The 17,732-nt window shown below is 44.2% G+C and overlaps 1 protein-coding gene across 2 annotated transcripts in view; it reads right to left on the minus strand.

The window, feature by feature from the left end:
• Positions 1-984: 984 nt before the first annotated feature.
• Positions 985-17,732, minus strand: part of LOC139061393 (uncharacterized) — a 69,014-nt gene continuing 52,266 nt past the window's right edge. The window contains exons 2-5 of one of the 2 annotated variants that reach the window (XM_070541392.1): positions 11,979-12,248; positions 6,071-6,115; positions 3,708-3,776; positions 985-1,459 (exon numbers count right to left, since the gene is read on the minus strand). In XM_070541392.1, coding sequence (XP_070397493.1) covers positions 1,286-1,459; positions 3,708-3,776; positions 6,071-6,115; positions 11,979-12,248 — 558 coding nt within the window. In that variant the 3' untranslated portion in view covers positions 985-1,285. Of the gene's footprint in view, positions 1,460-3,705; positions 3,777-4,180; positions 4,244-6,070; positions 6,116-11,978; positions 12,249-17,732 lie in introns of those variants that run through there. The other variant, XR_011515432.1, reaches the window with a different exon arrangement.

Raw genomic sequence — 17,732 nt, forward strand, 5'->3', positions numbered from 1 at the left:
AAATAAACAGGAAATCAACACCCTGCATGACAAGGGCATCTACTTTTAGGTGATGTCCACCAAATTCAACCTCTACTTCTGTCCAGTGTTGCAACCTTCTAGTTTTTCCATCATAGCTTTGAACACTAACTATTCTTCCTTCATACACCTTGCTCGGTTGGATGATTTCCTGATTTACCAGGCTTACAGATGCTCCAGTATCAACCAGGGAGTCCAGACTTTTTCCATTTACCATCATTTTAACAAATAGGAGATTTGACTTCAGAAGGTATACATTTTCCATCGTGTCACATTGGTCGGACTCGGTATTAAAATATTCTACCGCTTCGCCATGTGCGTCAATGCTCAGTGGTAGAGTACTATGCCTTTTGATGGGACCGTGAATCAGAAAATCACTGGACACATACTTAAGGCAAGCAAGTAAGTCATCCGTGGAGGTTGGACGGTGTACACAAACGTCTCTTTGCGATTCGTTAGTCATGCCTTGAATTATCAGGGGAAGGATTGCAGAGGCCGGTAGATTAGGGTCGGCAATGTAGAGTAAACGTCTCTTCTCGAAAAAATAATCCATGACGGTCCCTTCTCTGTGTCTGAAAGCTAATGCGTCGTCCCATCTGTCAACCGGATTTCGCTCAAAAGCAGAAAGAAAACTATCTTTCCACTTCTGCCATGAATCACGGCATTGACTTGCGATTCGCATGTCCCACCATTTTCTGGCATTGCCAGATAAAAAACGGCGCATGTTACACACTTTGTCGTTCAATGACGTCCAGTGGTTTTGCGCACATGCATATTCATAAAATCTGAGCCACAAGTTGGCGGCATTAGACACCCCATCGAAACTATCGGGCTTGAACTCTTCTTGATGTGGTTTCTGTGCTCTTAGTGAGTAGCTAACTGCTTCGAAAATCAGTCGCTGTTGCTCATACTGCGTGGTCTGCTGCTGAAACAGCGCTTGCAACAAGGCGTTATGCGTGCGCTCAGTCTCGTTCTTGGAATCTATCCTTGAATGTCCCGGAAACATAACCTCAAATTCAGACATAGAAGCATCGATTCTTACCACACCTTTCTCAACGAGGGCCGCTTCGTTCAGTTGACTCTTCTCAGCGATGATGCGAAGCAGTTCTGATGAAGTCGCTGATTCCTGAAGAAGCACTGGATCTTCGCCGTCAAGCTGGTAGGTCTTCACGGTCGTCTGCCCATCTGTTCTTCTTGCCAACGTCACTTCAAGCCACATGGTCGGCTGCGCCAAATATAAAGTACGAGTTAAAATACACTCATTTATTTACAGGTATCCATCTTCATCCCTTCTTTCTCTTCCTCCTCCTGTTCTTGTCTCTTCTGTCTTCTTCTCCGCCGGAACATCACAATTTATATTGCATGCGGGACATACCAAGAGGTTGCAACTCTGTGAAGCTGGCAACTTCAGCATGTGTCGAAGCAGGCCTGCATAAACCACCTGAAACAAAGACGTAAGAGGATAGTTAGATAGGCTCAAAATGTCTGAAGTAGGCAAAAAATCCTAATTGCATTAAAAGAACTATCAAGAACTACAGCACCATAACAAACATAGCAATGCGACATCATAATGACACACCAAACACATGTGGTTCCGTGTGTGGCCTTGTAGCTCCAGCAAGGGGTGTGGAGACTGGTGTGTATGATGAGCCTGAACATAAAATGGACCATAGGCCATTTATGTTCATAGGCCATTTCATAGGCCATGTTCATAGGCCATTTATGTTCATATGACCATAGCTAATAAATGTACAAAAAATAATAAAGTGGAAACAATGAGAGGCAGCAACATAATGATGCATATCCCATAAATGACATACCCCGAGTTTGCAATTCAGTGAATGAGCCAGCAGCTTCCGACCTGTGCAAAGCACCTAAAACAAAAACACCATGGATTAAACTCCACCTACATAAAGAACATAACATTGCATATGAATTACACACCGAGCACGTGTGGATTTGTGCGTGACCTTGTAGCTTCAGCAAGAGATGTGGATACTGTCCTGTAGGCTGAACCTGAATGTAGAACAGACCATAGGTTATGCTTCACATGGATGGATGGATGGATGGATGGATGGATGGATGGAGTAACTTTATAGAAAGGTCCTGCGAGCTACGGGGCGCAAGGTCCCGTAGAGCGGGCTACTCCCACGTTGGGACCGGGAGTTGTAACTCCCTGGCCACATCGTGGGCTCGCTGGACAGCCCAGAGCTGCTCCGCCAGGTCCGTGCTGCGTAATGCTTCTTGTAGCCTGGCGGAGTCTTGATCCTTGTTTGCGTGGGTCCGACCACACGGCCAGAGCAAGTGATGTAAGTCTAGTGTGCTATGGCAATTTTCGCAATATGATGTTTTGTATAGGTCAGGCATGTAGTGATGTAGTCTGTTCTGCGTGGGGTACGTGTTTGTTTGAAGCATTCTGAACGTCAGGGCTTGAGGCCTGGTGAGCTTATTGTGAGGTGTGCTGTATATTCTGCGGTCTAGACAAAAGTGCTTTATGATCTCGTTATATGTGGAGGGAGGGTCCCGATTCTCGCTGGGATGGTCACGACCAGAATAGGTGGCGTCGCGGAAGGTTAGGTCTCGCGCGCTCCTGTGAGCTATCTCATTGAGATTGCGAGGGGCGTCCTCGATCTCTCCGAGGTGTGCCGGGAACCAGCAGATGGTGTGATGCTGCAGCGGTGCGGATCTATTGATTATTTGCGATGGCAACCTGTTCTGCTATCTCGGACTTGTGGATCTTGACTGTGAGAGCGTTTCTCACTTGACCTTGCTTATTGATCATGGTGGTAACGAAGGCCTTCCTGGTTGGGTACTGTGCCGCGTCAACGAAACAGGCTAGGATCTTCTTATCACGTATTTCGCGCAGGATGAACGATCCGCGTGCCAGCCTTCTGGGTTGATGGTGGGCGGGGTTCATGTTCCGCGGCAGTGGGCGAACCGTGTAGGAGTTGCGTGTGTCCGTCGGAACGCTTTGATATAGATTCTCGATTACTGTGGTGTCATGACCTAGTTTGGCTAGAATTTCTCTACCCGGTTTGGTTCCAGAGAGTCTTGTCCATTGAGCCCGTTCTTGAGCTTCGGCGATTTCTTCAAGTGTGTTGTGTACCCCCAGTTGCAGCAGGAGCTCTGTCTCGGTGTTCTTGGGGATTCCCAGCGCTAGTTTGACTAGCTTCCTCAGTTGTACATTAAGTTTGTCCTTCTCCGCTACCTTCCATCTGTGCATGGCCGCCTCGCAGGTGAAGTGGCGTAGCGCAAAGGCGTGTGTTAGCTTGAGGATATTTTCTTCCTTAAGGCCGTGTTGTCTGTTGGCTACGCGTCGTATGAGATTCAAGGCATTATTCGATTTTGTCACGATGTTCTCCACTGTAGCGGCGTTAGAGCCGTTGCTCTCAATGATCTGGTCAAGCTTCACATGACCAGAGTGTAATAGATGTACAAAAACTAATACTAGGGACAGTGAATCTCAGCTGCACAAAGATGTATATCACAAAGGTGACTAACCTTGAAATGAACTGAAGCATAACTGCGAGTCGGCCTAGTTGGAACAGATTCATCTTAAAACTTTTTGTGCGCAAACAAACAGGGACGAAGAATAGGGGCAACACAAGGACAGGCGCTCGTCCTTGTGTTGCCCCTATTCTTCGTCCCAGTTTGTTTGCACACAAAACACAAAAAGTTTTAAGACTAACCTTGAGTTTACAAATGTGTGTATAACCTTGGAGCTTCAGCGTGAGTAGCTGCAGATCTGTGCAAAGCACCTGAAACAACAAAGACAGCATGGCTTACACTCGCTTTGATAGCAGAATGCACAAGCAGACAAAAATTTAAATATACTAGCAGAGACCAGAAAACATTTAATGTGCCAATAAACTGCATGCATGACCCACAAAGCATTTGTGTCATGTCCTGTTATGTCTTTCGCTGATATTCGTTCAAGAAAGCCTCAGTAGCCTGTAAGTGGCCTTAAATTTTTTACAAAAGGTGCAGAAGCTGGGATGGTGAAGCAAGGGGGTATTCTGTAAGTGTCCACAGAGTGGACACTTACAGAATATACTCTTTCTTCTAAGATCTGTACAATACATCTTAATCATAATATGCAGTGCTCCAGTGCACAAGTGTGGTACAAAGCAACAGTAAACTGCAATCACATGTAACGACATACCAGGCACTTATGCTTCTACCTGCCTTCTCTAGAATGGCATAGATGCTGGTCTGTACAGTACAGCTGAAACAGAAAGAGGCCACTGGTTATGCTTCACCTCAACGCAAAATACACATAAAAAGAAAGAAAACGCTATGTGCCAACACAGAGGCATTATTTCACGGCTGGTGAGACAATTAAGAAGCTGCAGGAGAATAATTAGCTTTACATAGTCCTGTAAAGTTGCATTACAAACATTGTGCACCAGTTTTATAACAACTTTGCAGAGCGAAATTCTTATATTGGAGCGGCTGTCTTAAAAGGTCAGTTTAGAAACCTTGAAGGAAATGTAATATGGTACTGTAATTTGCTGAGCCTGTGGGTGAAGCTTCCAGCAATCTGACAGTCTTAAGCAGATACTGTCATTACTGCCAGTTCAGAAAATGGATTTCATCCTCATGCTGGATGTGTATACGGAAAGTTAGGTCAAAATAACTAGTTCCTAAGTCAGGAGCTGTAGGTAAAGTTAAAGATTAGCACAATGCTCCACAGTGCGCATAAAGTGAAAGCCTGAGACTGCAGACTCAGATTGTCAAGCCGGCGTTCAAAGTGAGGCATGGTATGAAAGATCTACAAAAACGGTGCACTATGCATGTCGTAAAGTTTCACATCCTCAAGAGCAATAAAATTCACAGGCAACAAACTGTTTGTTGATCAGAACTCAAATAGAACAGCTAAGCAAAAGGTAGAGCAAGTTTAAGTGTGCCTGGCTGAAGACTCGATATGGTGCGACCAGTGGTCCCCAAGCAAAGGTGTACAAAATGGTTTAATTTACTTTTGAGTATGATACCGGTTTAATTGCTACCACAGCATAAATGACAAAACAATTTATGGTGGACGACTATCCTGGCAGTAGAGCATGCGTGCCTTTTGTTATTCTGTGTTAACCTGAATAACAAAAGGCACGCATGTTCAACTCAACATCACAAACAATTTGTAACCTGTACTCATAACGTTGTCTATGCCATTCCACTTTCATGCGGAAGAAGGTATGTTGGTCAAACCGGCAGATGCATCAATGAGAGATTAAAAGAGCATCGATATAACGTCACTAGGGTGATCTCCGGTCATTTGGATATTCACTGAGATTATACCTGCAAGCCCATGTTTTAAAGTACTTCCATTCTGTATTGCGCTCATAGCAGGATCACGAGGGAGATTGTGGAGGCCTACGAGATTGGAAAATTAGAGGAAAAGTGCATGAATGTTCTTTTTTTGCTGTTACGTTTGCTTCCGCTCGTACAGTATATATTTATCAATGCGTGCGAAAATAACATCTACAGTTGAAAGTGAAGCGCTGTGTCTGTCTGTTTCTTCCTACGTCCTCGTACAGTCGTGCTTAATTATACCACTCTACCATGGATTCTAACCAACTAGCCCGCCAACGTGTTTTAATCCACGGGAAAATTGTGATTGCTATGTATGCTGTCACCAGACTAGTCCACATTGCAAAATTCCTGCGCACCGCCACAATAGCTGCCCCTCGCAACTTGGCCGAGCGAAAGGTTCGGATGTGATTCGCGAACTTCCACTGGCCGAAAGGAGGTGGCAGCGACACCAGCAGGAAGATTCCTTGCGTTAATATGTTCGCCAGCAGCTGCCAATATTGCGCGCACATCGGCCTGCACGGCTTGGCTGACGCGACGGTAGGCAGTCGCTCTAGACATGGAAGCCATGCTGACGTTACTGCTCGCTTGTATTCTTCGTTGTTCAGATTCTCAATCGCCAGTAAATTGATGTGTGCGTGTTGTTTACGCGAGTGACATTGAGAGTATAGCACTGGACTGCACTTCAAGAGCGGCAGACTAACGCTACGAACATGGAGGAATGAAAAATGCGACGATAACTTACTTTCGTCTTCGTTTTCCATGGCGCGCTTCCCGCCAACCGTAAGCTCTAAAGGAGGTGAAAAACAAGGCCATCACACGTATGTCCGCAGGCCATACTGATCAGAAACAGTTAGCAAATGGCAACACTTACCTTCAATTGAAACGCAGGCTTACTCCACTATTTGAGAAAGCGCGCGAAGCCCCGAAACTATGTAGGACCTATGCGAACGCGGAGCCCACGGGAGAAAATGCGAAACCATGGCAACGGAGCAGCCATAGCCGCCACGCCGTATATAATCAACATAAAATAAGGGCAAAAGTAAAAAGAAGCTATTCGGTATTTTAAATACTAATAATAATGCTTTTGTTTTATTGTTTTTTCCCTGCCTATTTGGAATTAGTTATGGAGTAAAAGATAAATTCAAAAAGAACTGAAACCGAAACTGCCGAAACTGCTCGCTGCTTCTCCGAGAATTTGTCAAGTAGGAAGTAAGTAGGCAGGTCTGTCGCACGGATGGTTTCAATCCCCAATAATGTGTACGTTGAACTGCATTCGTGCGCCATCGGACTTGAACCGGTTAAGTGCGCAAGCCTAATGTATACATAAATGTGGGACCAACGACCAACGTGTGTTTTGTGTTCTTGCCTCCGTAATGCATATTATGTGTGCAGGGTTACGCAAGTTTAATTTGAGCGCGTACGGGTACTGGGATGGCACATAAAATATTCGTGAAATAAGGACATATGTACCATTCCCATTCATATACTATTCTGGGACGTTTATTGGACATCCGTTCGCTTAAGTCCATGGGACATCCATATAACTTCCTTTTTTTGACTTGCGACTTCAGTACTTGCTTGGGACGTCCTTAGGACATTTGGTGTTATCTGGCTAATTAGTAACGAAAGCTCTTTTTTGCGCACAAATATTTCAATGACATTTGCAAAAGAGCATCGTGCAGTAACATAATTGTTCATGGTTAAATAGAGCACAAAAATGCTTCACTCAAACCTACATACTGCAATTGTTTATATGAATGATAAGTAGTCGAACTTGTCGATGAGGGCTTTATATTTATTACTGCAGAAAACACTGGCAATATTACATGACTGAAATGTTGCAATCTCACTCAGTACGTACACAGTCCCTTTATACATGAATTATGGTACACTGTCAATAAATGTGTAGAAGTCAAATATTTTACTCTACATAGTTGAAAGGATGCAGATATAGCAGGAATATCCATTCTGCATTGTTTCGTGAGTTTCTGTTAATACAGAGTAATATACCTTTGAATTGATGTACAATCAGTATAATGCTACATTAATTGTTTTATAAAAAGGCTTAAATCACCGGCCCAAACCACATGAACAAGTTAATTACTAGGCGCAGGCATAACGTGGATTAAAGAAAGAACTACTTCACCACTGCTGACAGAACGAAACATTGAACATGTGCGAAAAATTGCCTTTGCATGGTCCCTTTAGTAAAGCTGTCATGTGTAGCAGCACTCCGAAGTTTGATTGAGTGAACTGGAGCAACATTGGGTTCAGTTTTTGTGGTTCTTTCCTTGCCATTATAATGGACAGAATAAGCAAAAAAAAATCGCACCCACGAGCAATGTTGAAACCATGACCCAAGGAGCCGCACAACAAGTTATATACATTCAAATCTCTATACAGTTAAACCTCGGTCTAACGAAATTCTCGATTTGATGAAGTATTTAACTCTTTATAACCTCTTCTCAATAGAACATCATGCATTTAGAGCCTCAACATACCGCAGTGTTTTTGTGTGCAATTTCAATATAACGAAATTTCGCTTCTGCCGCAAAGGAGTGCCAACACAATCAATGGTAACTTCCGCGGACGCAGATAGTCAAATGATTTAATTACAAGCGGCTGCTTGCTTGCAAACGCACCTCTCAAACTGCGTGCAGCGCGATAAGAACAACAGCCTGGAGCCGCATCATGTTCCGTATAAATTAAGTCCAAGTGCGATCAGATCCTATCGCGCCCCACGCACTTGTGCTTTAGGTGCGAGCGAAAGTGTGCGAGGGTGACACAAGATGGTGGCTTCATAAGTGCCGCCTTCCCACGCGAGCAATGGCAAAGTGGGGGAGGAAAACGAGCTCGCGGTAACACGATCAAGCCTGCGCGAGGGGGCGGAGGGGGGTATGTTGGCGCGCGTCTCGGCCATGACTGCGCGTGGCTGTAAACGCGGCTGAGCGTATACGCAGCCGCGCACCTTCATCATCATCATCAGCCTGGTTACGCCTACTGCAGGGCAAAGGCCTCTCCCACACTTCTCCAAAAACCGGGGTCATGTAATAATTTTGGCCATGTCGTCCCTGCAAACTTCTTAATCTCATCCGCCCACCTGACTTTCTGCCGCCCCTGCTACGCTTCCCTTCCCTTGGAATCCAGTCCGTAACCCTTAATGACCATCGGTTATCTTCCCTCCTCATTACGTGTCCTGCCCATGCCCATTTCTTTTTCTTTATTTCAACTGAGATATCATTAACTCGCGTTTGTTCCCTCACCCAATCTGCTATTTTCTTATCTCTTAACGTTACACCTATACCTCTTCTTTCCATAGCTCGTTGCATCGTCCTCAATTTAAGTAGAAACCTTTTCGTAAGCCTCCAGGTTACTACCCCGTACGTGAGTACTGGTAAGACACAGCTGTTATATACTTTTCTCTTGAGGGATAATGGCAACCTGCTGTTCATGATCTGAGAATGCCTACCAAACACACCCCAGCCCATTTTTATTCTTCTGGTTATTTCAGTCTCATTATCCAGATCCGCAGTCACTACCTGTCCTAAGTAGATGTATTCCCTTACCACTTCCAGTGCCTCGCTACCTATCGTAAACTGCTGTTCTCTTCCGAGATTGTTAAACATTACTTTAGTTTTCTGCAGAATAATTTTTAGACCCACCCTTCGGCTTTTTCTCTCCAGGTCAGTAAGCATGCATTGCAGTTGGTCGCCTGAGTTACTAAGCAATGCAATATCATCAGCGAATCGCAAGTTACTAAGGTATTCTCCATTAACTCTTATCCCCAATTCTTCCCAAAGCAGGTCTCTGAATACCTCCTGTAAACACGCTGTGAATAGCATTGGAGAGATCGTATCTCCCTGCCTGACGCCTTTCTTTATTGGGATTTTGTTGCTTTCTTTATGGAGGACTATAGTGGCTGTGGAGCCGCTGTAGATATCCTTCAGTATTTTTACATAGGGCTCGTCTACACCCTGATTCCGCAATGCCTCCATGACTGCTGAGGCTTCGACAGAATCATACGCTTTCTCTTAATCAATGAAAGCTATATATAAGGGATGGTTATATTCCGCACATTTCTCTATCACCTGATTGATCGTGTGAATATGGTCTATTGTTGAGTTGCCTTTACGGAATCCTGCCTGGCCCTTTGGTTAACGGAAGTCTAAGGTGTTCCTGTTTCTATTTGCAATTACCTTAGTAGATACTTTGTAGGCAACGGACAGTAAGCTGATCAGCCTATGGCGTCCCCTTTCTTATGGATTAGAATTATGTTAGCGTTTTTCCAAGATTCCGGTACGCTCGAAGTCATGAGGCATTGCGTGTACAGGGCGGCCAGTTTTTCTAGAACAATCTGCCCACCATCCTTCAACAAATCTGCTTTTACCTGATCCTCCCCAGCTGCCTTCTCCCTTTGCATAGCTCCCAAGGCTTTCTTTACTTCTTCCGGCGTTACTTGTGGGATTTCAAATTTCTCTAGACTATTCTCTCTCCCATTATCGTCGTGGTTGCCACTGGTACTGTATAAATCTCTATATAACTCTAAAGCCACTTCAACGATTTCATCCGTATTAGTAATGATATTGGCGGCTTTGTCTCTTAACGCATACATCTGATTCTTGCCTATTCCTAGTTTCTTCTTCACCGCTTTTAGGCTTCCTCCGTTCCTGAGTGCATGTTCTATTCTATCCATATTATACTTCCTTATGTCAGCTGTCTTACGCTTGTTGATTAACTTGAAAAGTTCTGCCAGTTCCATTCTAGCTGTAGGGTTAGAGGCTTTCATACATTGGCGTTTCTTGATCAGATCTTTCGTCTCCTGCGATAGCTTACAGGTATCCTGTCTAACGGAGTTGCCACCGACTTCTATTGCAGACTCCTTAATGATGCCCATAAGATTGTCGTTGATTGCTTCAACACTAAGGTCCTCTTCCTGTGTTAAAGCCGAATACCTGTTTTGTAGCTTGATCCGGAATTCGCCGGCTGTACTGGTGCTGAAACCCGGAAATTGTCGATATCCTCGCCTTCCTCAACTACAAACGGGAAGGGGGGGGGGTGACAGAAGACCAATGGGCCCCGGGTGCCAGACGACCTAGCTACGCCACTGTACACACGTGTTCCTCGAGCGATAAGGTTGACAATGTGGAATCGAGTTCGGATAAGAAAAGCCGCGCATTAAAACTAGGAGGTCGGTACACCGATAACAGAATCACCGAAAAAACAGGTGTGCTCAAGCGTAGCGATATCACTTCAGCTTGGAAAAAGGAAAACGTTAACTGTGAAGCTGCCCATCTGTTACTTATAAAAACTGCAATGCCTCCTCCTTTCTGCTTGGACGCGTGTACGAGAAGCCTTGGAAACCCGGCACTGAATACTGTGGAATGCTCTCGGCAGGAATATTAATTTCAGTAAGTACAAAAGCATTGAACGTTAGGCGAGATGATGAAATGATGGCATAAAATTGATTCCAGTGATTCCGAAGGCTGCGAATGTTCACATGCGCAACTTTGAAACTGCTGGTGGAGGCATCAGAAAAAAAACTATTTACATCCGCAAAATCATTGCATTTCATACTCTCTATTCCAGCCATGTCTAGGCAATCCTATCCAAATCCGAGAATTTCTCAACTCGAATGAAAGGTGCCCCCTCAGATTTTCTTGCTAGAACCTTTCCGTTCCTCGTCCACACGAACTTTTATCCATTTTCCTTTCATTTGGAGAGGGCCAACCGGAAAAGCTCCCGGTTCAACCGCGTCAAGTTTTCGTTCAAGAACAGACGAGGAAACTTCTCCGGCTGAGCAAGATCCGAGAGACACTTCCGAGCACGAAACCATTTGTCTTTCACTGAAGCTTTCTGTACTTGCACAAGGATAGGAGGGCTAGAGCTAGATTTATTCCCGGTCGGTAAACGGTGTATCCTGCAAATTTCATCTTCCTGGAAGTTACTTAGGCGCAGTTGTCCAGCTAAGTCGCACATGAAAGACTTCAAGTCTTCACCAGGCTTCAAAGGGAGGCCATGGATTTCGAAATTGCAACGTCTGCCGTATTGATCAAGTTCGTTTAATTGCATCGTTGTTTGGTCTAGGATTTCAGCCTGACGGACGACTGTACCGGAAAGTGACTCCACTTGAGCCCGTAGCTGAGACACTTCGGTTTAATTGATAAGTAGTCACAGTGGAGAGCATAGAATCATACTTTTCAGAAAGGAAAGCGATAGAGGCTTGAATGCCGGTCACCATATCAGCCATCTTTTCACAAGTTGCCTTGAAAGAGAGCAGTTCCTGAACCTTTACCATGAGCGTCTGAACAGTGCTGGTTAATTGGTCAAGTTTGGTATTAATAGACGAAAAGTGGGGGCCGAATGAGCCATCGCTATTCCTGGAACCAGCACCAGAGCTACATGTCTGACACGTCCATGTTTCACGTTTAACAGTGGACATTTTGGTGTAAACACTGTCTGTTATCCCGGAACAGTGTTTCCCTAAATGGAAACTTGCATTGCAACCGGAACATACAAGAAACTTGCCCTCTACCGGCTTGTCGCATACCGAACACACAGAAGACATTGCAGAACACACAGAAGGCAGTGCGGTGCAGTCAGCGGCAAAACAGCCAAATGTGTACGTACTAAAGGCAGTTTAAGAAACCTACCTGCCAAGAAACGAAGTAACGTCTTAGTGACACCGGCAGGTTTTGCCGCTGACTGCAGGGAAGCACCGGGGAGGCAGGCCTTATGTACGCTGCAACAGACACCAGGCGGACCGGGTTGAGCTGTCTTGCACCAGGGGATGCTGCGGAGCCGTACACGGATAGGACCGTGAAATGCAGAGGCCGCATGCGCCGCAGAGCGTCCGTGATGCCAGCGACCGACGACAGGGATGATAAGATCCGGGAGATGCCGCCGCGTCCAGCCTGTGAAATCTGCCAAGAAACGAAGTAACGTCTTAGTGACACCGGCCGGTTTTGCCGCTGACTGCCGTGCACGTTGAACACTGCATTTCATTGACCACTGTGAATCGTTGGAGCAAACGGTTCAAAGGACGTTGCAAAGACATTCCAAGACCGGGCCAAAACCATCGTGCAATCACCCCCCACACAATTTCAAAGGTTCATGAGCTGCTGAAACAAGAACGGAGGATAAGCATCGATGAACTGGCAGACCGTCTGAACATCAGTCACGGTTCGGTTCACGCCATAATTCATGAGCTTCTCGGCTATCGGCTCTTTGGTGCGCAATGGATCCCCAAGATTTTTATCCATCGAGAGAAGACGAAGAAGTTTCGCGCTGCCTTGACTCATCTGATCGGGTATCACAATGAGCATGGAGACTTCTTGTTTGCAACTGTGATCGGCGACGAACCTTGGTGCCACTACTACGAGCCTGAAACACGACGGCAAAGCTTACAGCGGAAACATTCGAATTTACCACGCCCAAAGAACGTAAAAGCCATCATTTCCGCTGGAAAGGGGTTGTTGACTTTTTTTTCGATCGACAGGGTCCATTACTGATAGAATTTGCTAAATCTTGAGAGGCTATCAATTGTTTCCGATATTGTGAAATGCCAGAACGGCAGCGTGTCGCAATCAAGAACGAACAACGTGGAAAATTGACGAATGGGGTCATCTTGCTCCACGACAATGCCTGTCCCCACGTCGCTTATGTGGTTAATACAAAACTGGCAAAGTTCAAGTGGGAAACGCTGCAACATCCGCCATACAGCTCAGACCTGTCACCTTGCGACTTCTACATTTTGGGGCAACCGAAAAAACAGCTCAAGGGAACCAGATACAGACTTTTTGAAGCAGCAACCCAAGAAGTTTTATAAGACGGGAATCACGCAACTCGTTAGTCAATAGGACAAATGTCTAAATTCTCATGAAGACTACATTTAAATAAAGTACCCCGTTGTTGGCTCATTCATTTGACTTGCCCTCATATATTTTGCAGAACTCCTGCATTTTATACGTGCTCTCTGTCGCGACTATAACTTCGGTGCAATTACTCACGATACACGACAAGGGACAGCTACACCTGCGTAATACAATGGAACAAACGACAGCGTCATTGAGATTTTTCACTGGCCATTGCATATATACAAGAATGTAAGCACGGTTCTTGAATGACAAAGTTTCATTAAGATATTTGTCCTCAACTTGTTCAGTTCATTGCCTTTAAATTTTTCATATCAGCGCCATGCACTGCTTTCCTGGTTTCGAACTGATATAGTTCTAAAGTACGTGTGATATTTTCTTTACTTAATAAATAGACAAAAAACATGGAAGCATTGACGTCAGTTATGTTGGGCACAATTTTTGGCACGTACGAGTATAATATTTTATGAAAAAAATACATATTTTACTTGTATTTACAGAGCGTAGCTTTCAAGAATTCGTTTGCAGCATCTTTGGCAATGACAATGCAGTTATTATTCATGTATTTGATCCCTCGATAAATTGTTTAAGAGGAAGCTTTAGCTCGGGCCCAATCCGACGCGGCCTATTCAAATACTTGTAAAACGCAGAAACGCTTTTCTGAGATAATCCTGCTAGTCGCTTTTATTGAAATTGGTTGCATTTGAGAGAGAAAGTTAAATCCTAGTGTCTACAGAACTTCGATTTAGGGCCTGAATTTTGTTTAAAATATTTTGGAAAATTCGAAAGTTTGAAAAAATAGAAGCACGGCGTTTACAAATTAATAGCTATGCATGAAGAACAGATATTGTGGTTCTGTAAACGGCATTTATTATAACAGTCAAAGCGGACAAGTTTGCTGTGTCAATTTGTATCTTAGGTTAATTGGTTACGTTGCGTACAAGGGTTCTGCAAAAGCCGTATTTCCACAATACTAAATGTTTTTGAGATTCATGTGTAACATATTTATTTTGTCCGCTGTAGGTGTACTATTAGATGCAATTCACAGAATTGTGATATCATTTGTCATTGTTGAGTCACGGAGTTTTAAACTTGATAGTTTCGTTTGCCGAAAATTTTCAATTTTGGCCAATTTTTAATAAATAATTGACCTCCTAAATGAAAAATTCGAAGCCAGTAGTCACTAGAATTAAACTTTTTCTTTTAAATGCCACAAACCTCATCAAATTTGCTGAAGTGGTTGCAGGGAAAAACGTGCAGCTACGCATATATATATATATATATATATATATATATATATATATATATATATATATATATATATATATATATATATATATATTGGGCCAGTGGTGTAGACCCCCCCCCGAACAAATTTTCTGGCTACGCCACTGGACACAACCTAGTTATAGTGAATAGAGAAACTAAGTGTGAGGGACAAATCACGTGGGAGTCCCGTAATAGACAAACGACCATTCATCATCATCATCATCATCATCATCAGCCTGGTTACGCCCACTGCAGGGCAAAGGCCTCTCCCATATTTCTTCAACAACCCCGGTCATGTACTAATTGTGGCCATGCCGTCCCTGCAAACTTCTTAATCTCATCCGCCCACCTAACTTTCTGCCGCCCCCTGCTACGCTTCCCTTCCCTTGGGATCCAGTCCGTAACCCTTAATGACCATCGGTTATCTTCCCTCCTCATTACATGTCCTGCCCATGCCCATATCTTTTTCTTTATTTCAACTAAGATGTCATTAACTCGCGTTTGTTCCCTCACCCAATCTGCTCTTTTCTTATCCCTTAACGTTACACCTATCATTCTTCTTTCCATAGCTCGTTGTGTCGTCCTTAATTTGAGTAGTACCCTTTTCGTAAGCCTCCAGGTTTCTGCCCCGTAAGTGAGTACTGGTAAGACACAGCTATTATATACTTTTCTCTTGAGGGATAATGGCAAGCTGCTGTTCATGATTTGGGAATGCCTGCCAAACGCACCCCAGCCCATTCTTATTCTTCTGATTATTTCCATCTCATGATCCGGATCCGCCGTCAATACCTGTCCTAAGTAGATGTATTCCCTTACGACTTCCAGTGTCTCGCTGCCTATTGTAAATTGCTGTTGTCTCCCGAGACTGTTAAGCATTACTTTAGTTTTCTGCAGATTAATTTTTAGACCCACTCGTCTGCTTTGCCTCTCCAGGTCAGTGAGCATGCATTGCAATTGGTCCCCTGAGTTACTAAACAAGGCAATATCATCAGCGAATCGCAAGTTACTAAGGTATTCTCCATCAACTTTTATCCCCAATTCTTCCCAATCCAGGTCTCTGAATACCTCCTGTAAACACGCTGTGAATAGCATTGGAGATATCGTATCTCCCTGCCTGACGCCTTTCTTTATTGGGATTTTGTTGCTTGCTTTATGGAGGACTACGGTGGCTGTGGAGCCGCTATAGATATCTTCCAATATTTTTAAATATGGCTCATCTACACCCTGATTCCGTAATGCCTCCATGACTGCTGAGGTTTCGACTGAATCAAACGCCTTCTCGTAATCAATGAAAGCTATATATAAGGGTTGGTTATATTCTGCACATTTCTCTATCACTTGATTGATAGTGTGAATATGGTCTATCGTTGAGTAGCCTTTGCGGAATCCTGCCTGGTCCTTTGGTTGACAGAAGTCTAAGGTGTTCCTGATTCTATTTGCAATTACCTTAGTAAATACTTTGTAGGCAACGGACAGTAAGCTGATCGGTCTATAATTTTTCAAGTCTTTGGCGTCCCCTTTCTTATGGATTAGGATTATGTTAGCGTTCTTCCAAGATTCCGGTACGCTCGAGGTCATGAGACATTGCGTATACAGGGTGGCCAGCTTCTCTAGAACAATCTGTTCACCATCCTTCAACAAATCTGCCGTTACCTGATCCTCCCCAGCTGCCTTCCCCCTTTGCATATCTCCTAAGGCTTTCTTTACTTCTTCCGGCGTTACCTTCGGGATTTGGAATTCCTCTAGACTATTTTCTCTTCCATTATCGTCGTGGGTGCCACTGGTACTGTATAAATCTCTATAGAACTCCTCAGCCACTTCAACTATCTCATCCATATTAGTAATGATATTGCCGGCTTTGTCTCTTAACGCATACATCTGATTCTTGCCAATTCCTAGTTTCTTCTTCACTGTTTTTAGGCTTCCTCCGTTCCTGAGAGCATGTTCAATTCTATCCATATTATACTTCCTTATGTCAGCTGTCTTACGCTTGTTGATTAACTTCGAAAGTTCTGCCAGTTCTATTCTAGCTGTAGGGTTAGATGCTTGACTAGTGCGACCATTGCCATTGACCATTGCCATTGACCATTGCCAAACGACCATTGACTACTGCTTAATGTTGCAGGGATTGTATAGCAAGCTAGCAATAATGGAAATAGACGAAGAGGGGAAGTACAGCCTCGGAAGTGATCATACGCGTATTAGTCTACAGTTGGGAGCCCTACTCAAAAGAGAAATGCAGGGGAGCCAAAAAGAGCACGCAAAATTAAATGACGCGCAAATAGCGCAAATAGCGGCTGGCATAGAGGAGGCAATAAAGAAACATCCCATGGAAAGGTGGGATTATAATCAGTTAGAACTACTCATTAGTACAAAAATAAAAGAGGTAAAAGGAGTAAACCGCTGGAGAGGAAAGGGGAAGCCACGAACTTGGTGGAATAAGGAAATTGGAGAGGCCATCGAACAACGACGGTGGGCATCTCGGGAACACAGAGAAGCAAAGAGGGCGCAGTTTTCTGAAGAGGAAATAGGCCGAAAATGGGAATATTATCGACAAAAGAAACAACAAGTGCAGGTCCTCGTCCAGGCTAAAATAAAGCAGTCCTCTGATCGCTGGCTGGCTGAAGTTCGCGATGCAACTAAAGGGCGGTCAAGAAAATTCTGGAACCATATAAGCTGGCTGGGTCAAGCTAATCACAGAAAAGAGGAACAGATTCACGATGCCGAAGGAAATTGTTTAGAGGGAGATGACGCTGTGAACTACATTGGTTCAGTTATAGCAGAGTCATTTAGGAAAGACGATAGGGTAATCGCCCCGAGTGAGGGAGCAACACAGTATAGCATAATAGAAAACAGCTTAGAATTGACCAATCTTAACTGGAAAAAGGCGGAAGCAAATGTTCCAAAATGCACGGCCATGGGGATAGACGAAATTCCAATCAAGTTAATTAATTACGTTGGCCCAAGAAGCAAGGAAACGCTGATAAAAGCATTGGAGGCAGTCATAACAAATAAGCAAATTCCGCACAGCTGGAAACAGAGTAAAATGAATTTGATTTATAAAGGGAAAGGTGATAAGAAGAACATAAAATCTTTCCGACCAATTACGATAACATCAGTTATATATAGGCTGGCGATGCAGGCGGTGAAATTAAAGATGCAGTCATGGGTAGAAAGTAATAGAATACTTGGAGAACTTCAGAACGGGTTCAGAAGTGGTAGACGCTCCGATGATAGCCTGTTCGTGCTTACCCAGTGCATAGA

This window comes from Dermacentor albipictus, chromosome 6, assembly GCF_038994185.2.
Source record: "Dermacentor albipictus isolate Rhodes 1998 colony chromosome 6, USDA_Dalb.pri_finalv2, whole genome shotgun sequence".
In the NCBI taxonomy this organism is placed as follows: Eukaryota; Metazoa; Arthropoda; class Arachnida; order Ixodida; family Ixodidae; genus Dermacentor; species Dermacentor albipictus.